Source organism: Epinephelus fuscoguttatus, linkage group LG3 (assembly GCF_011397635.1).
Source record: "Epinephelus fuscoguttatus linkage group LG3, E.fuscoguttatus.final_Chr_v1".
Classification (NCBI taxonomy): Eukaryota; Metazoa; Chordata; class Actinopteri; order Perciformes; family Serranidae; genus Epinephelus; species Epinephelus fuscoguttatus.
Genome location: NC_064754.1, coordinates 24,680,450 through 24,699,385, shown reverse-complemented (window position 1 = coordinate 24,699,385; position 18,936 = coordinate 24,680,450). Strand labels below are relative to the sequence as shown.

Sequence of the window (18,936 nt, the reverse complement as noted above, 5' to 3'; positions counted from 1 at the left end):
CTTCGACTACCGGAAGTGCGTTTGCCGGAAACCGTTGTAATGTCGTTTGGTGTTGTTTGAGCATTAAGTCCTGTGTATGAACGCGGAGATAGATGGTTAAACTGGCGTGAAGAAAACACATAGCTAAGTATTTCTGCCACATCCCTACTAATCGTCGATAAATATCGGATATTGACTGTGAGGTTTTCTTTTTGCCTCCGCGCCGAGTGGGTTGTGTCTTCGGTTAGCCACTTAGCTTCAAAGCTAATTCAAGCTAGTTAGCGAAGGAGAACTAGCAACATCCTTCCAGTTGTTCGACACACAAGTTTTTAACAACAGTTGCATTTTTTTAATTACAACTGTTGTGATCGACAGAGGAAATAATGGGGTCATCCAAGAAACACAAGGAGAAGAGCCGCGACAAGGACACTGAAGAGCGCCGTCGCGAGCGTAAGAAACATCGCCACAAGGACCGAGAAAGAGATGGCTCAGACCGGGATGGGACTCGGGATAAAGAGAAACGAAAACGCTCCAGATCCCGGGAACGAAGCGGACGGGACAGCCGCAGCAAAGGTGAAAGGGGCACCGGTGAGCCACGAGTGAAAAAGGAGAAAGTTGATCTTGGTTACGAAGAAAGCAATACAGAAGTGGAGCCCCAGTCTGCAAGCGGAGACGCATCTCTCAGCATTGAGGAGACCAACAAACTCAGAGCCAAGCTGGGTTTGAAGCCACTGGAATTAAATGACAACAAGAAGGAGCTCGGCACCAAAGAGGAACCAATAGTGGCTGACACCATCAACCCCGTTCTCATCAAGCAGCAGAAAGATATGAGAGAGAAGCTTGCAGCTATGAAAGAAAAACGCATCCAGAACCAGAAACTGGGAAAAGTCAAGAGCCTGGCAGATGATGACTGGCTGGATGACACAGCTGCTTGGGTTGAGAGAAGCAGAAAGCTTGCAAAAGAAAAAGAAATGGCAGAAAAAAGAGCCAAGCTTCTGGAAGAGATGGATGAGGAGTTTGGTGTCAGCAGTCTGGTAGAGGAGGAGTTTGCACAAAGCAAAAAGGATGCCTACACATCTCAAGATCTAAAGGGACTCAAAGTGCAGCACAAAGTGTCTTCTTTCTCTGAGGGCCAAACGGTTATCCTGACCCTAGAAGACAAAGGTGTGCTTGAAGAGGAGGAAGATGTGCTTGTAAACGTGGGACTGGTGGATAAGGAAAAAGCAGAAAAGAATGTGGAGTTAAAAAAGAAAAAGCCAGATTACAAGCCCTACGAAGAAGAAGAGACTGTGGATGACATGGTTGTCTTTAAGCCCCACTCTGTACTGTCAAAGTATGATGAGGAAATTGAAGGTGAAAAGAAAAAGAGCTTCCGGCTGAATACTGGGGGCCATGCAGATGGGGAGCGAGAGCGGGAGCTTCAGGCCATGAGAGATGCTCTACGAAACCAGGCACAGTCCCTGGAAATGCCTGCTCTCACTATTGCCTCTGAGTATTACACACCTCAAGAAATGGTGGGCTTTAAAAAGACCAAACGCCGTGTGAAGAAGATCAGGAAGAAGGAGAAGCAATCAGTTGCAGATGAGCTTCTCATTGATGACACACGCAACTCTGATTTTGGCTCCAGGTCACGTGGTCGAGGCCGCAGAGAGGTGAATGAAGATGGTGGTGGTGAGGAAGTAAAGGAGGAGACCACGTGGCCACATGAAATCCCCCTGTTGTCTGATGACATCAGGACAGCAGAAATGGACATAAGTGACGACGAAGACTTCACACTTCCTGAGCCAACTGTAATTGAGGAGGATGAGGCAGAGCAGGAGCTGCAGAAACAACTGGAGAAGCAGAGGAAGCTGAAGCAAAAGCAGCTTCTCAGAGACTCTGGGGAGAAGGTGGCAGAGCAGATTAAAGAACTCGACCAAGCCAACAGTGAAAATGATCCCGAAAGGAAGAACAACATCGTTTTCAACGCCACATCAGAGTTCTGCAGAACTCTGGGTGATATTCCAACTTACGGACAGTCAGGCAACAGAGAGGACCAAGAAGAAATTATGGACTTTGAACAGGAGGAAGAGAAAGATGATGCTGGAGATTCAGACTCAGAAATGGATGAGAATGTTGGATGGAGCACAGTTAACTTGGATGAGGAGCAGAAACAGCCAGATTTCTCCACTGCATCTGCCACCATTTTGGATGAAGAGCCCATTGTCAACTCCGGTCTGGCTGCTGCTTTGCTTCTGTGCAAAAACAAAGGTCTACTGGACACTGAAATGCAGAAGGTAGCCCGTGTCAGAGCACCAAAGGGCGCTTTGCCTAATGACAACTACTGCATTGAAGACAAGATGGGCTTTGATGACAAGTACAGTCGCAGAGAAGAATACAGAGGCTTCACTCAAGATTTCAAGGAGAAGGATAGCTACAAGCCTGATGTCAAGATTGAGTATGTGGATGAATCTGGGCGGAGGCTCACTCCAAAAGAAGCTTTCAGGCAGCTTTCACATCGATTCCACGGGAAAGGGTCTGGAAAGATGAAGACAGAGAGGAGGATGAAAAAGCTGGAGGAAGAGGCACTGCTGAAGAAGATGAGCAGCAGTGATACTCCTCTCGGGACGGTGGCTTTGCTTCAAGAGAAGCAGAAATCTCAGAAAACGCCCTATATTGTGCTTAGTGGGAGTGGGAAAAGTATGAATGCAAACACCATCACAAAATAAGTCTGGGGGAAGAGTTAATTATCTTTACCACATACACATCGACACATGCAGAGATACACACATGCACACAGGATGTTTTTAGTTGAGTAATTGCTCCAGTTTCATGCTTACTTCATACAAGATTTGTTGTTGTAGTAACCAATTGTCCAATAAAATGAATACAAATTAGAGAAATGTTTTTTGTTTTATTTGTGTTGCTAATTTACAAGGAAAAGAGTTAATTAGCTTCAGGATGAGTATTTTCTTTTAATGAGAAGGTAAATTTGTTAATGTAACAATTCTATTACATATTAAAGTCATTAAATTGTCTTAAATTTGAATTTGTGAGGTGTTAATGGTCAGAAATTTTTATCTATTATTATTGCATATATCCATCTTAATTTTGTCTTAATTTTGTCAAAGGGCGGCACGGTGGTGTGGTGGTTAGCACTCTTGCCTCACAGCAAGAGGGTTGCCGGTTCGATCCCGGGCGTGGGAGCCCTTCTGTGCGGAGTTTGCATGTTCTCCCCGTGTCAGCGTGGGTTCTCGCCGGGCACTCCGGCTTCCTCCCACAGTCCAAAGACATGCAGACTGGGGACTAGGTTAATTGATAACTCTAAATTGACCATAGGTGTGAATGTGAGCGTGAATGGTTGTTTGTCTCTATGTGTCAGCCCTGCGATAGTCTGGTGACCTGTCCAGGGTGTACCCTGCCTCTCGCCCGATGTAGCTGGGATAGGCTCCAGCCCCCCTGCGACCCTCAAGAGGATGAAGCGGTTAGAAGATGAATGAATGAATGAATTTTGTCAAAATGAGTCAAGGTGTTCAGCATGAAAGTTTACATTTCTTGTGACACAAATCTTCAACCTATTACTGGACCATACTCTGTCTTTTTATTTCACATTTGCACTGAGCAGTTGGCAAAATGTAGATTAACCTAACTCACTCTAATAACCATATTCCTACATAAAACTTACCTCTGCATGGGAGCACATATATACTGCTTACCTGCAATGCTTAAATAAGCATTTGTCAAAAAATCAGTCTGGTAAACAGTTGGTTAAAAAAAATGCTGAAAATGACTTTAAAAGCATCAAATTAAAGTGTGTGTAGACACCCTGTTTTAAGTTGAATGTGGTTTACAAAAGTGCTAAAATGACAGTAAACAATATAAAAAACAACACTGAAAAAGCTTTGTGGAATTTCACATGGTGTCATTATATTTTAAAATCAGATAACAGTTTCCACTGCTGTAGTTTCATCCTAAAAGTTACACTAATAAGATACTTTTTCACAGGAAGTGGGCTGATGGTCATGTTTTATGAATTACATTCAATAACATAACTGTTGGCCAGCAGTTAACGGAAAATTAGAGAAACATAACCCCATATTATGTAAAACATTCCACAAGTGATTACATTACATACTGTCTAAAAATAGAGTGGAATTTCATACTTCTTGCAGATGGCAGCCTTATGAAGTTTTGTCGAGGGACACATGACATTGGCTGGTGATCAGCTGCAGGGTGTCCTTTCCAGTTTTATGAGCTCTCTTCAATTGTGGTATGGCCTATTAGACCTGTCTGGGTATTAGATTATTCATGTGTTAATCTGGAACTGTTTAAGATTAGGCACAGTAACAACATTTCTATAGTTAAAGTATGTACAGATTTTTACTGATGGATCAAAGGATGCACAAACAGATGTGACAGGGTCTGCAGCTGTGATTCCCAGTTACCAGGTGGAAATAAGCAAAAGGACATCAAGAGCAAGGCAAATTTATTTATAAAGCACAAAATAAATAGACAATATTGGAATCACGTAACAAAACTCAATCCCAAAGTAAAGTAGGTATGTTAAGAAAAGGCAGATAATAACAGAAAAAAGCAACAATAACTGAAATATTATGGGAACAGAAGGAAAAAGAGACAGTGGAGCACATTCTACTAGCATGCAGAAAATATACACAAGTGCTTGTTGCGCAATTAAACAGGACAAGTAGATGCCAGTGTATAAAGGTTATGAGAGTGTGGATGGTTCAACGTGGCTGTCTGGTTTTATGAGAGACACTGTTCAAGCTGCATGACTTAAAAAGTCAGAATTAGAAATACTTTACTGATCCCCGGGGGGAAATAGTGATTCATTACAGTCGGTTTGAATTGAAATAGTGAAAGGATAGATTATCAGAAGAAAGAATAGGAGTATGAAGTAGAATTATGTTAATACATAAAGTTATATGTTTTAAGACTGTCAGTATGTAAAAATATACAAAATATGTGCAATATGCTACATTCAGACATAAAAAAATGTATTGTGCCATAATGGTTATTACAATATTTACATCAAAAGAATAAGAATAAATAGATGTACAGTTATGTGCAGCGAAGACCATCACCAGAGGGGGGCAGTAATGCGACGTCACGACTGCCAACTACCGTAAAACCTCAGAGAAGAAGGCGAAGAAGAAGAACCTGTAGCAAAGTAGCTGTCCTCCATCCATGAAAGAAGTTAGCAAAGCTAATACCAGCGAGCTAACGTCGCCTCAACCAACACGACATGCACACCCATAACAGCTAAAGGCTTGCACGGTAAGGATCAGCGTCACGGAAATATAGTCACGTCTAAATGTCACTCAAAACATCGGACAAAGAAACGCTGAGAGAGCTGAAATATGATCGCTAGCAACGTCTGAGACGTGTCAGGCTGTTTGACAGCTTCCTCTGCTGGGTAGCTAGCAGCGAGCTTAGTGACGGACACTGTTTTAAGTAGCTTTGATGTTTGGAATTGGCTTCTGGTTCCTTGAATCACCTCACATGATCCCGGCTGTGGTTACTTTACGCTAACATGTCATCCTAGAAAATAACCGATGGATTATAATGACTGTTATCGTGACTGAGCGTTTTTTCCTCAGTGTTATAGAGTTGCCGTTACATTGCAGTAACGTTAGCTAAACAGATTATTTTAGGAGTCATGTCAGCGCTGAACCATTGGTTGTAGTTTGCAGATAGCAAGTTAACGTTGAATCTTAGCTGCAAATTATCACAGTGACATTATAGAAACAGAGTTTAATGTGCTAATCATCGAGTAGTGGCTTCACCTAACGTTCACAGCTGTTACAACGAGCAACCAGCCTTCATTCATATAACGTTACTGTAAATTCAACTACTTGCAGCCAACACTGAGAGGGTAGTATTTGTGTGTTGATTCAATGTTTTCTTCCGCAGGCTGGAATTACTGAATGATTTTTGCATGATTAGCATTTATTGATGTTAACACACTTCGAAAGAACCAGAGAGTTATACTAGCACATCATTATGCCCAGTTTAACTCATGATAAGTGCATTTATGTCACAATAGGATGACACAAGGAGCCAATGAATCTAAATGTGTGGCATTTACAAGCCTTTTTTTTCCCCTTTTATGCTTTTTATTGACTTGTCCACAGAATACAGTACATTCTCACATAGAAACAGATCCCATCTAGTCCATCATAACATTTCCAATTAGAACATAGGATGTCACGATCCAGGTTAAACAGAAAACAAGCACAATTTCCAATAATTAAAAAAAAAAAAATTGTCCTGGTTGTGGTTTACCTTATCCTATGGTTTGTATTTTCTTTCCTCCCTTTATTGTTTTGGGAATACCTCATGTAGGTGGGGACATTTACAAGCCAATTTACTCTGTGATGCTAGGGTCTGTAAGACCAGTTTGTGCATACGGTCTATGTTCATTAGGCAGAGTGAGTTGTCAAGTGTCCAGCAATTAAATGTCAATGTAAACCTTGTTTTTTCCCCCAACTAGCTATAACTTCACCCAGTGAAACCACAGGTTGACGTGATGTCGGAGCCTAAGCCCCCCACTCCAACCCCTGGAGACACATACAAGGGTTGGCTCTTCAAATGGACTAACTATATTAAGGGTTACCAGAGACGCTGGTTTGTTCTGAGTAATGGACTCTTGTCTTACTACAGGTATGTTACATGTATATGGCTGAATTTTTAATATGTAATCAATTTACAGGGTTTTTCCTGGCTCAACAGGAAGCCAAGGTGGTACCTAAGGGGAAGGGGCATGGCAAACAAGGGGTGTCACTAACTTTGATAATGTGTGTTGAAAGTGTGCCAGTGGGGAGGTTGATAGAGAATAGATTTGAGTTTTCATTTTGCTCAGTACACCTAAATTAGTACTTAAAATATCAATGTCAAGCAAATATATTGTTGTTTAATTGCCCTATGGTGAATTAGAAACTCTGCATTTGACCGTTTTTCATTCTGTTTGTCTCCAGGACCCAGGCAGAGATGGGTCACACATGCCGAGGCACCATCAACTTGGCCACAGCCAATATTGCTGTGGAGGATTCCTGCAATTTTGTCATTTCCAATGGAGGGGCGCAGACCTACCATTTGAAGGCCAGCTCGGAAGTAGAGCGCCAGCGATGGATCACTGCTCTGGAGCTCGCCAAGGCAAAGGCTGTCCGCATGCAGGCTGAATCTGGTGAGAGGGATAACAAATATGTCGCATGCAGGAGAATGAATATTAAAACATCTTACACAGCAGCACCAATGCCAGCATCATACAGTGTGTGTGTCTTTCTCTTTGTGGAAAGTATTTAAATCTTTTTGTTTTTGTTCCTCAGATGACTCGGGTGATGAATGTCCTGCGGTGCCCCCCACCTCAGGACAGGGTGGAAGTTGCCGTAACTCAGAAGTCCAGTCCACATTACGCACACTCAGCAGCAAGGTGGAGGACCTCAACACCTGTAATGATCTTATTGTCAAGCATGGTTCTGCCCTCCAAAGGTAGAGTGAAACAATATTGTCCAAAGAAAAAAGGGTCATTGTAATTTTTATTTGTTCCTCTATTCATTCCTTTATTCCTCACACACAGGTCCTTGTCAGAACTGGAGGGGCTTCGTGTGGGAGGGGACATGGGGGAAAAGATGAGACAAGTTACTGAAAGAGCCACACTGTTCAGAATCACCTCTAATGCTATGATTAATGTAAGTTACCCAGGTGTTGATTTCTGAGGAAGGCACAACATTGTTGTTGACTCCTTTCCTGAAAAACTGTTTTTGTTTTTGCATGCTCCCCAAGGCATGTAGAGACTTCCTCTCCCTGGCCCAGAGCCACAGTAAGCGCTGGCAGAAGGCCTTACAGGTTGAAAGAGACCAGAGGATACGGCTGGAGGAGACTCTGGAGCAGCTGGCCAAACAGCACAATCACTTGGAAAGAGCTTTCAGAGGAGCTACGGTCCTCCCCCCGTCATTCAGCAATCCTGCCTTAGGTAACAAAGGTAAGGCTCTTAATATCCCCAGCTGAACTTCCTCCACCTTTGGACCCTTGATGTCACGTACCTGCACCAGTCAACCGAGGCCAATTGAGCCTCATTTATTCTTCCACTGTTTCTCTTCACCTCAGGTGGTGGTTCAGGAAAAGGTGACGCCAGTGACGAGGATGATGACAATGAGTTCTTTGATGCTATGGAAGACCCAGCAGAGTTTATTACTGTCCCTGCTGACCCCAAATATCACAGGTTGTTAACTGTCTGTCTTTTTCAAACGTCACTGCAGCGTACTGTATGTGTAGTACAAGAGTATTTACTAGTAAAGACAAACAGAGCAACTCATGTTCAGGGTCTGATGTGCATCTACATGTCCTGGTTATATATGAAATGTCTGAGCTGCATTTTTATAAGCCATGATAATCTGGTCATGGGTCACATATCTTGCTGACGTCAAAGTGACGTATCACTCCCTACCAGTTTCTCTCCTTGTGTGCTGTTTTGTTTTAAATGTCATTCTTCCTTGTTTATCTGTCCACCAGGAGATCTGGCAGCAACGTCAGTGGGATCAGCAGTGAGACTGGAATGGACGATCAGTCGGTAAATGTACGTTAAGTTTGTTTTGTGTGAGCAGGCTCTGATTTGTTGACTTGTCCTCTCTGGTTGTCAACACCTCTACAGTCATGTGACCCTCAAGGCTCTTTTTCCTCCTCTTCCAGTTTGATGAACTGTCTTTGGCGTCCAATCCAGAGTCTCCACAGCCTCTTGAGCTAGAACCAGTCAGACAAAGACGGACTCGTATCCCTGACAAGCCCAACTATTACCTCAATCTGTGGAGCATTATGAAGAACTGTATTGGAAAGGAGCTCTCAAAGATACCAATGCCTGTAAGAAACTTGTTCTCTTGTTGGTATCCCAGTGGCTTTTCCTTGTGAGAGGAATCAGAAATAGTAAAACTTCCTCTCTCTCTCTCTCTCTGTCATTTTGTACCCTCTAGGTGAATTTCAACGAGCCCCTCTCAATGCTGCAACGTCTGTCTGAAGACCTGGAGTACTACGAGCTGCTGGATAAGGCTGCTAAATGTCAGAGCTCTCTGGAGCAGATGTGTTATGTGGCTGCTTTCACAGTCTCTTCCTACTCCACCACTGTCCACCGTACAGGGAAACCCTTCAATCCCCTGCTGGGAGAAACCTTTGAGCTTGATCGGCTAAACGAATGTGGCTACCGCTCCCTCTGTGAACAGGTATGACGAAAGCACACTGCAAAAACAAACATGCTTGAAGGATGATTATGCAGGCACGTTTAATTACTTTAATTGTCTTAAGCCATCACATAATTGTAATTCTCCTCTCTCTCCAATTAATTCGCCTCTTCTCAGGTGAGTCACCACCCGCCTGCTGCAGCTCACCACGCCATGTCTGAGAAGGGCTGGACCCTCAGACAAGAAATTACTCTGGCAAGCAAGTTTAGAGGAAAATATCTCTCCATCATGCCTTTAGGTGAGTGTGTGTGCAGACCAAATGGCAAGTCTGAGCAGCACACTTTCTTATATTTAAAATAATACTTGAGTTAGCAAGCTAAAAATGACCACTGCCACCAGGTCTAACATTATTCCCTCTCTGTCTCAGGTTCTATCCAGTGTTTATTTGACAAGAGCAACAATCACTACTCTTGGAAGAAAGTGACTACAACAGTACACAACATCATCGTTGGAAAATTATGGATTGACCAGGTATATTTAAAGCTGACAAACCCTTACAGCTAACTACTCAGGAATAAATACAGTAAATGACATAGATGTCTTTATAGAACACTTTGCTTATTACTTTAAAGGTTTATAATTTAATGCTTCAGCAACAAAACACTTTGTCCCCTTCCAGTCAGGGGAGATAGATGTGGTGAACCACAAGACAGGAGATCGCTGCCACCTCAAGTTTGCTCCCTACAGCTACTTCTCCAGAGATGTACCAAGAAAGGTGATTCGCTTTTCTATACATTGTTGTTGTTAATCATATAAAACGTATTGCATGTGTTTAAAACTTTAAAGAATCTTTCATATATTAAATTAAGCTTCATATCCTCAGTGAGAAAGTTTGTGACCCAGCCATCATGTCGAAAACAGTCAAGTGAAAACAAAGCCTTGCCAGCTGGCTGGGTCACAGACTTTCTCGGTTTACAGCTAAACAGTACACTAAAATATGTTTCTGAATACATGTGAGGTAAGAAATAGGCAATGTAGTAACAGAATCTTGATTCATACTTGATCGATGCTGCGTAGTTTGACAGTTTGACATGGTTGCGTTGGAGACTTCTCGACACTTGCAACTGCCACTAAGAGCACTAGGAGGAGGCAGAGAGACATTTTGTTTTTTCGCAGTATCTGTCTTGTGTAATTCTGTGTGAATATAGTGACAGTTTCAGCAAATAACTTATTTTTATAAACTGTAGCTTTAAATTTGAATTTTAATTGATAGAAATAATGTTGATTAATTATTTTCAGTGTAGTGGATATGGCTTTCTGCTTTTAGTTAACACCAAATAAACAAAATACACCCATTTGCCACTTTATTAGGTGCAATCCAATACAATTTTCTACCTAAGTCTACTTGCAGCATTGAGAGGTGTCTCTAATATTCATGTGTAATTGAATTTACACATTTCCCACAATGTCAATCAAAAAGTGAACATTGTAAATGTAATGGAGGTAGAATTTAGCAGAGCTGTTGTATTTAACTGCATTAGATGTCAGCTTACAGGGTGTCCACTAAGTGTAAGTTGAATGTGAATTCCTGTACTGCCCACTGTGGGCTCTTTGATTCCACTCTTTAACTGTGAGCTGTGTTTGTCCGTCAGGTAACAGGAGTAGTAACAGATAAGGATGGTAAGGCACATTATGTGCTGTCAGGAACCTGGGATGAGAAGATGGAGTTTTCTAGGATAATGCAGAGCAGTAAAGGCGAGAACGGCACTGAGGGCAAACAGAGGACTGTCTATCAGACCCTCAAAGCCAAAGAAATCTGGAGAAAGAACCCTTTACCGTGAGTTTCTGCTTTAAAGAAGATTGCTGGTGCTGAGAAAATTGAAAGTGGGACAGTGTGTACACCTTGTAAGTTGTTGTGACTCTGATCTTTTATGGTGGTGACTTTAGGGAGGGAGCAGAAAACATGTACTTCTTCTCCTCACTGGCCTTGACACTCAATGAACCTGAGGAGGGAGTGGCTCCAACGGACAGTCGGCGACGCCCTGACCAGAGGTTAATGGAGGACGGCCGTTGGGATGAGGCCAACGCGGAGAAGCAGAGGATAGAAGAGAAACAGCGCTCTGTCCGCCGAGAGAGGGAGAGGGAGGCTGTTAAAGCAGCCAGCTCACCTGAGGAAGGTAAAAAAGAAGGAAGTTTGTTTTGGAGTTAATCTCTCTGTCTGGTGTTTCTGTTCAATGTTTTTCTGTCCATTCATCTTCTGCCCACTTTGTCTGTCTTGAAATACCTTGTCTGCCTGTCTCTGTCTCAACTCTAAGCTGTCTGCGAGGATTCAGTCAATGATTCACCCTTGAAAAGCAAGTACTCTTCTCTTAGCCTTTCCCCACCCTTGATAGAAGCTGCATTAAAGCTGGGGTAGGCAGTTTTGTGGAAGACGCAGAGAAAGACCCAAGAATATGAAAATATGCCCTCCTCCTGCAGCTCTCCCCTCTCTGTCCTGAGCCCCTCCCCCCAGACAAGCACAGTTTATGCACACAGGTGTTATACAGTATCCTGTATGAGTAGTAGCCATTCATTTCAATCATCTTGATCGCGATTCTGATTCCGATGCCGTCCTGTTTTCTTTGCAAACTTGTGAGCCTTCTAAGCTTTTTGAGATGACATACTGTGACTCGAGGTTTTAGCTAGCTACATAAACATGAACTTAAATGAGCTGCAGCAGAGCTTTTGGCTACGATTAGCAGAAGGCTAAACTATTGGATGCATTTTCTCTCTATTTCTGAAACGTGTCACAATATTGACACCTTTTGTGTTTCATTTACTGATTCTCTTTCACACTCCACATGTTTATAAGTCAGTCTTCATGTTTTGGGGTGCTTTACAGTGTGGGCAGTTGTTGCCAATGCTAGAATAGCAGCTTTCTCTGCAAGATTCTCCACCATTGAATTAGGCTTCACCATCTGAAGGGAAGTGCATGCACATCTGCATTTGTAGAACAGCCAGTAAGAACACTTGAAAAGAAAGCCAAGAGGAGGTGCAGAAGTTTTTTGTTCTTTCAGACCACTTGAATTACAATATGCTGAAGGTTATTATGGAACTGCCTACCCCAGCTTTAACTCTAGATGCCAAAACACATAAACAATATGTTTTTAATAGGAAGCTACCACATGTTTTCTACATCATCTCTCAAACACTGTTACCATCCCTTCATCCATTTCTGTTCCATTTAGCTGATACCGTGGAGACTGGCACAGAAGCAAATGAGGTTTCTGATGAAAGCAAGTATCACTTCACAGCTTACCGTGATATGTCATTTTAAAGGTGCTTTGAGTAGCATTTTATCAAAGCAGTGGCAGCAAAATGAACCATATATATCCATTTATCCATGGGAAGTTGATAGGCTTGTTCTCACTACACTTACTATGTGTTGATAACTTGCTTTTTGTCACGTGCTGTTCAGAACAAGATGCTCAAGATTCTCTCACTTGGCATTTACAACTGTTCTTTTTTATGGTGGGCTGAGCTACAAGTGTCATGATGACAGGTTATATATTACTCAACATCACTAAATTTTTTTACTATTTGTCAGTAACTAGAATTCCTTTTAACAACTGACACCATCACCAAGAAAATCTGTAGCTTATATCAGCCTCCACACTGCCACCAAGTTAGATTGAATTGAATATCACAAACGGGAAAAGGGCAGTTGAGGGCAGTTGAGTGCAGCCAAAGATAGCAAGAAAAATAGGTCCTCTTTGTGAGACCAGATGATATGAGTTAGAGTTCAAAATTGTTTAGAATTTAGCTGTCAAAATATATACTTTAAGAGCCTATTCTGCTTGAAATGCTACCCACAGCACTTCTAAAATGAACATAAACAATAAATTTGTGTGGCATTTGGATTTTGTTTGAGGATTCACATCCTTGTTTTTTGTGCTGGTGTTAAGCTGACACAGAGGACTCTCCCCCTCTCACACCCGTCGCATGCAAGTAGCCTCTTACATTTCATTCACTGTCTTTCTTTGTGTCATCCATCTTCAGATCATACCCAAACCTTTATGTCTTAACTCTCAAAGATTCATCCTCAGTTCTTCTATTTTCAGCCCCTTATGGACCAACAATCTCCCCTTATCAAAGCAAGTATTCTGATCATAGCATAATGCATACAGTGCAATTATTTCACATTTTCCAGTAATTCAATTTAGTTGAAGAGCCACTCTGTTCACCATTTCCTCTTTACATCCTTGGCAACTTGCTCTCTCTCAGTGGAAGGCAATGAAGGTCCTCATGGAGCTCAAGTCAAAAGCAAGTCACAACAGTGTTGCTCTTTGTTATCCCGTTTTATTTAGTCTTGTTATCTAGGTTTGTGTTGGTAGTCTTTAGGGAACGTCATAGAGGACTGTAGCTCACTGTAGAATTGGCACAAACGTAGAACTTGAATATTATAGAGTAGCATTTTGTCTGTCGTTGCTCAGTATACAGTGATCCTGTGTAGTGTGGGCATTGGTTGTGAGGCTGAATCTTTCTTCATATGGCACAGGAGCAAATTGGCGACTTCATTGAGTAATCGTAATCATAATTAGAAGGGCAGCCAGAGAGGACAGACCTCTTGTCTCGCAGTGTTGGCAAAAGTGAAAAATGATTTGTGTATCCGCCCTGTGATTGTGATCTGCTCTAAAATGTAGTGGGGTCTTCCTTGGCCCACGCTACAGCTTTCCATCGACTTTTATGAAATTTGGGTCAGTCGTTTTTTCTGTAGTCCTGCTGACAGACGAGCAAACAAACAAACAAACCAAACTGACAGCATGTTTGGTTGGTTTGAGTAAGGTGCATCTGAAGACGATGCCATCTGAAACATTAACTGTCACTTTGTCAACCATCTGAGAGCATGTCTGCTTCATATAAGCATGATGTGTTAACATGGCTCAGTGGCTTCTTAACCCTCACCTCAGGTCCTTCTAAAGCTCCCTCTCTGTAAAAGCGTGTTTCTTTTCCTTTAGGCGCCCATCCAGACAACTACCAAGCACTGTGGTTTGAGAAGTTTGATGACCCCGTTTCCGGAGAGACCTTGCACATCTACAAGGGCGGTTACTGGGAGGCGAAAGACCAAGGCAGCTGGGACATGTGCCCTGACATTTTCTAACCCCCCACCGAGTCAGCCTGTCTTCCTCTGTGGTGTACAAACCTCACATCAGCTTAAGGGGGGAATCAAGCCTGACATCGACCTGTCTGCAGTGTCCGTAGCTTCAACTGATCACCTTACTCAACTCCCCTTTTGCAGCAGTAATTTGCTCAGGGTAATGGGCATCTGGACCTAACCCTTCAAAGTAGATGCAATGCTCATTGCAGCTGATTAGTGTTCAGAATCCCCTCTCACTGCCTCTCAAACACTGATGTTTGTCTTTGTCCACTACCTGTCCTCAGTCCAGGGTTCTTTGGTACAGCCTATGAGTTGCATTTGGCAGCAGGTTTTTCTGGTGATGTCACAATGCATTTACTTTAAAAGCACTACTATCAGAAGCAGATGACATCTTACAATATACAAGAGTTGCTTAGAGATCGAGAGCTACTACCTAACATGTAATCTATGTGTTTGTTGTGTTGTGCACTCCTGATTATGACTACTTTTGCAATGAGTTTATTGCAGGTTCCCCAACATGGCGCTACTATGAGTCAATCATACCCAGAGTTTTTAATAGTTCACACAGGAAATATTCATTATACCAGTTTCAGACCACACACATGCAGAGATGCATGGCCTTCAGTGGCTCTGACAGAAAAGATAAATGCTGTTTTTAAAATAAGTAATTAATGGCATATTTGACTTATTATCTTTGGGCTGGTATAAATTAAAAAGTATCACCAACACCAAGACATGATGCAGAGTTTGCCTTTACATTTATAGTCATTTGTGGTGCTACTTCATTCCCTTAAATGAACTCCAGATGTATACTATATCTACACATTAGCCTTTTTTTTTAGTTTTTGTACTCCACTAGTCCATTTTACAATCTTTGTGTGATTTTTTATTTTTTCCTGATATCCCCCAACTCTGTATAAGATACAATTGAGCAGCATGAAAACACTCCACAGTTTAGCTGCTCCTCAGATTTTGGCCCAGTCATGTGTGGATTGGCCATCTTAACAAATAACTGCAGTCGTCTTCTTCACATAGATTTACCTTTTTTTCACTATATAAGAATTAAATGTAGTGATTTTTCTATTCTTTTTTGTATTGCGGAAAAATTACATTTCTATGTGTAGTGCATTTAGTTTAATAGAAAATATGTTCTTTTGTTAATATGATACCACATTGAAAACCATGAATTGAAAAGGTAATGTCAAATTTGTATAAGCACCAATGAAAATATGATGTATAGAAATACTAACGGCACTGGGGACGAAAACATTTAGAAACTGCCTTTTTTTCCCCATGACCTTTTCCCTTCAGCAGTTCAAAGTAACTTAAGACCAAATCCACCTATTTTGAGTAAGTTGGTACCATTCTATAGTTGTCATTACAACAGAAGTTTTTCCATTTTTACAAAGTAAATCTTGTAACTTTGTTCCTTAGACCCACAGAAACCCTGTAAAAATATGTTTTGTGGGACACCATGACCCTGACCTACGAGGCAGTGTCAAGCTCCCCTGACATAAAAGGGGGGCAGAGGATGCGGGTTTTTTTTCCAATTTCTAAAAGGGGCATGCTCAAACTAAAACAGAATGTTAAGTTGCTATTAAAAGAGTGTAGCTGTTGACCAGGTTATTGAGAGCAAGAGCCTCATTAGATTGATCATAGTGTATGAGATCGAGACTAATCCTTCCGTTAAAGATAAAACTCTATTTTGATTCTTCACTCGAGCACACAAATTGCAGTATTTTCATATATTAAGTTTGTGCCCTCTTTAAAACAATGTGTATCCACCATTTAAACTCTGCTTTCAAAGTAAATGTTGAGGCTTTCGAACAGTTGAGATTAATTGTAAGTGCAGCAGAGCTGAGCTGCGTGCTGATTTCTGCTGGCTCAATGATTCATGAGGCAAGTGTGTTTTGTCTTCCTGGTTTCCTTCAAAACTTCTTGATCATAGCTTTAATCTTGACGTAGGATAGTTTAGTTGTCGTGTGTTGTGAGTGTAGTTTTTTAACAGCCAGCAATAAGAGTGCCTCAGTGTGTATACATGTGGCACAACATGAAATGTGTGAACGCTGCAAAAAAATTCTGTCATTGTGTTTGTCGTTCTCTGTCATATGAGTGAAAGGACTGTGTGGCTGGTGGAAAATCGAAAATTCATTTTATATTCAAGTGTACTTAAAAAGGAGAACACTGAAAATGAATCACAAAACAAGATTGCAAATATTTCTGTGTAAATATATTAAAGTAATTGTAATATTAACTGGTATTGATAGAGAATCTAATGGCAGTTATGCACTTTTGTTTTCTTTTACATCATTGTTTACTCAAAACTGGATGCATTTTGTCTAAGCTCAGTGTACACTGAGTCACCCTCGACCGGCCAGGCTGGCTTTATTTTAAATGACATTAATTTGTTTTAGTCTGAACCATCTCTTACTGTGATTTACTGTTGTTTTCATACATCATTTAAACACATGATGAAGAGTGTGTGTGTTTTAAATTACATGTTTCTGTCTGTCTTGTCTTTTTTAACATATATATATATATATATATATATATATATATATATATATATATATATTAGCCACTGCTCTTAATTGCGTATCTCCATCTTTTCATGTGCATCTGATTTTTTTCTTAAGTTTCTACCTTTTTCATCCCTTTCTTGTTTCCTGTTATGAACTGTCACTGTACACAACGCCACAGCTTCCCACAATTCTGCTCTTGCACTTACATACATCCATTATCTGTCATGCCCTTTATGATTTTACAGTCAGCTTGTGATGTTGGCGACTGAGGAGTTTGTTTCATTTTGTTCATCAGTTCATTTTGTGAGTTTGTTGTGAAAACTTTTCCTAAACCATCAATTCGCTAAATGCAAACATATGTACCTTAGTTAAAATGTACACATGTACTGACTCTCACCTTTTCTGTCCTTCAATGCAGTGTTTTTTAAACAGGATTGTGTTAGAGGTTGTCAATATTAAAGATGGAATGAAGTGCTTACCTTTGGTGGTTTTTATTTTACCAAGCTAAGCAGCATAAGAATGCTGAAAAATGTTAGTAAATGATTTGAAAAGATAGTTTTGTTTTAGAAATGTACAGCTCCATCTGTGTAGTTAACTCAGGTTTCAGGCTGCCACACCCTGTAGCTGACAGAGATCATTTTACAAACACAGAGCTGGAAAAATGTAGTGGGTGTAATGTAGTGTAATGGATGTACTAAGAGACTGGCTATACTTGGAGAAAAAAAAACATTTGTGGGAGGTAATTAAGACAACAAGTGAGTCAGCATGCACACCACTAGGTCCCTTAAACTGAAGCAGCTTTTCCTATTGTGACATCAAAATGTCATCTGTGAAAAAAGCCCCTGTTAAATCACATGTGGTAGCTAACTTATTGTCATCATATGAAGTATTCAGATCCATTGCTTTAGTAAGAGTGGAAACAGGGTCTGCATAATGATGGTATTAGTCCATTACATAAAGAAAAACAGCCTTGTTCTGAGTGTGCAATATCTTCAGTAGGGCTGACAAGTTTGAATGTGTGGGTTTTGGGGTTATGTTGCAACCAAGACAAGTCCATGTCCCTGACCGTCCTCTCTCTCCACTGATGCACTTGTCAAATGCCTTCGTCTTTGCTGCACCAGAGGAACACTCAATCTCAAAGCCCACCTGTGGTTGGACCTCGTCCATACCACCAGGCATCATCCAGTAGGCTGGAAAGTCAGTGACTGTCTTAATTCCCAATGTCCACACTGCTACTTCAACTTTAAACAGGAGAGCTCCAACATGTGTACAAGACTCTGCTATGCTAGCCATGTGTGTGCAGAGTGCACGCTCCAGTTGGCAACAGGAACTGGTTACCCATGGCTTGAGAGCAGGTTCACTGTAGCAACAGCAGTGTGCTGGTTGGAAAGCAGACTTAGTGAACGTTAACAACCAAACTGTGGCCTAAATGAAAGACAACCTGACCAAATGACTAAATGTCTTGGAAGAAGAAGTTATGTTGAGTTTAGAGTGGTGACACAAAGAGATCTGAAAATCTGCAGGACCTGCACCCATCCACTGCTCCAGTGTGTGAGAGCTCACACATACAAAGTAGGAAAAACATCTGTAAATGCATTGGGAAGACTCGTTTAGATCACCAGACAACTCTTTGTGTGCATACAGATTGAGCCTGATAATTCTCTTTTTTTCAAAGTAGCCTTCTGTGCGTCTTTGCTCAGCTTCATTCAGTAAGAAATGTTGCACTTGATCTTCACCTGGTACATTCATTTTTTCTTCTCTGTTGATTTGTGTTTGTCGTCAGTGTGTACTTATGGTTGAAAATGAATGAATGAATGTAAAATGGCCACCACTACACAGAATGCAATGTGCCATGACGTATGTAAAAATACCATATTACTAGCAGAAGTCCTGCATCTACGATTATATTTAAGTAAAGTAATATGAGAAAGTATTTGTACTAGTAGAAGTAATATTAGCTAAGTGTACTTAAATATCAAACAAATTATTTTGAAAATGACTGACTAAAATATGCATGCTTTAGCTGGCTGACTTTTTATTCTTTTGTACAGTTTTGGTCTATAACAAGGGATCATATTTTATAAACTGACTGTATGTTTTGTGAGGAGGGACCTTATTTGAAACATAG

General features: G+C 41.2%; 2 protein-coding genes across 4 annotated transcripts; both read left to right on the top strand.

Moving 5' to 3' along the window:
- The first annotated feature begins 17 nt into the window (after positions 1–17).
- sart1 (spliceosome associated factor 1, recruiter of U4/U6.U5 tri-snRNP) lies at positions 18–2,869 on the top strand. Its single transcript, XM_049568059.1, has one exon. The coding sequence runs from the start codon at positions 363–365 to the stop codon at positions 2,685–2,687; it is 2,325 nt and encodes a 774-aa protein (XP_049424016.1). The 5' UTR covers positions 18–362; the 3' UTR covers positions 2,688–2,869.
- Positions 2,870–5,093: 2,224 nt separating this feature from the next.
- LOC125885643 (oxysterol-binding protein 1-like) lies at positions 5,094–17,286 on the top strand. Of its 3 annotated transcripts, XM_049571314.1 has the most exons (18): positions 5,094–5,253; positions 6,470–6,639; positions 6,954–7,162; positions 7,305–7,467; positions 7,556–7,667; positions 7,762–7,960; positions 8,086–8,200; positions 8,491–8,554; positions 8,668–8,835; positions 8,946–9,191; positions 9,327–9,447; positions 9,577–9,680; positions 9,829–9,924; positions 10,802–10,986; positions 11,097–11,326; positions 11,465–11,503; positions 12,377–12,424; positions 14,147–17,286. In XM_049571314.1, exons 2-18 carry the CDS (start codon positions 6,506–6,508, stop codon positions 14,287–14,289), a joined length of 2,376 nt encoding a protein of 791 aa, XP_049427271.1. In that variant the 5' UTR covers positions 5,094–5,253; positions 6,470–6,505; the 3' UTR covers positions 14,290–17,286. The 3 variants fall into 3 exon arrangements, with proteins under 3 accessions (XP_049427271.1, XP_049427272.1, XP_049427273.1); XM_049571315.1 differs by lacking the exon at positions 11,465–11,503; XM_049571316.1 differs by lacking the exons at positions 11,465–11,503; positions 12,377–12,424.
- Positions 17,287–18,936: the final 1,650 nt, after the last annotated feature.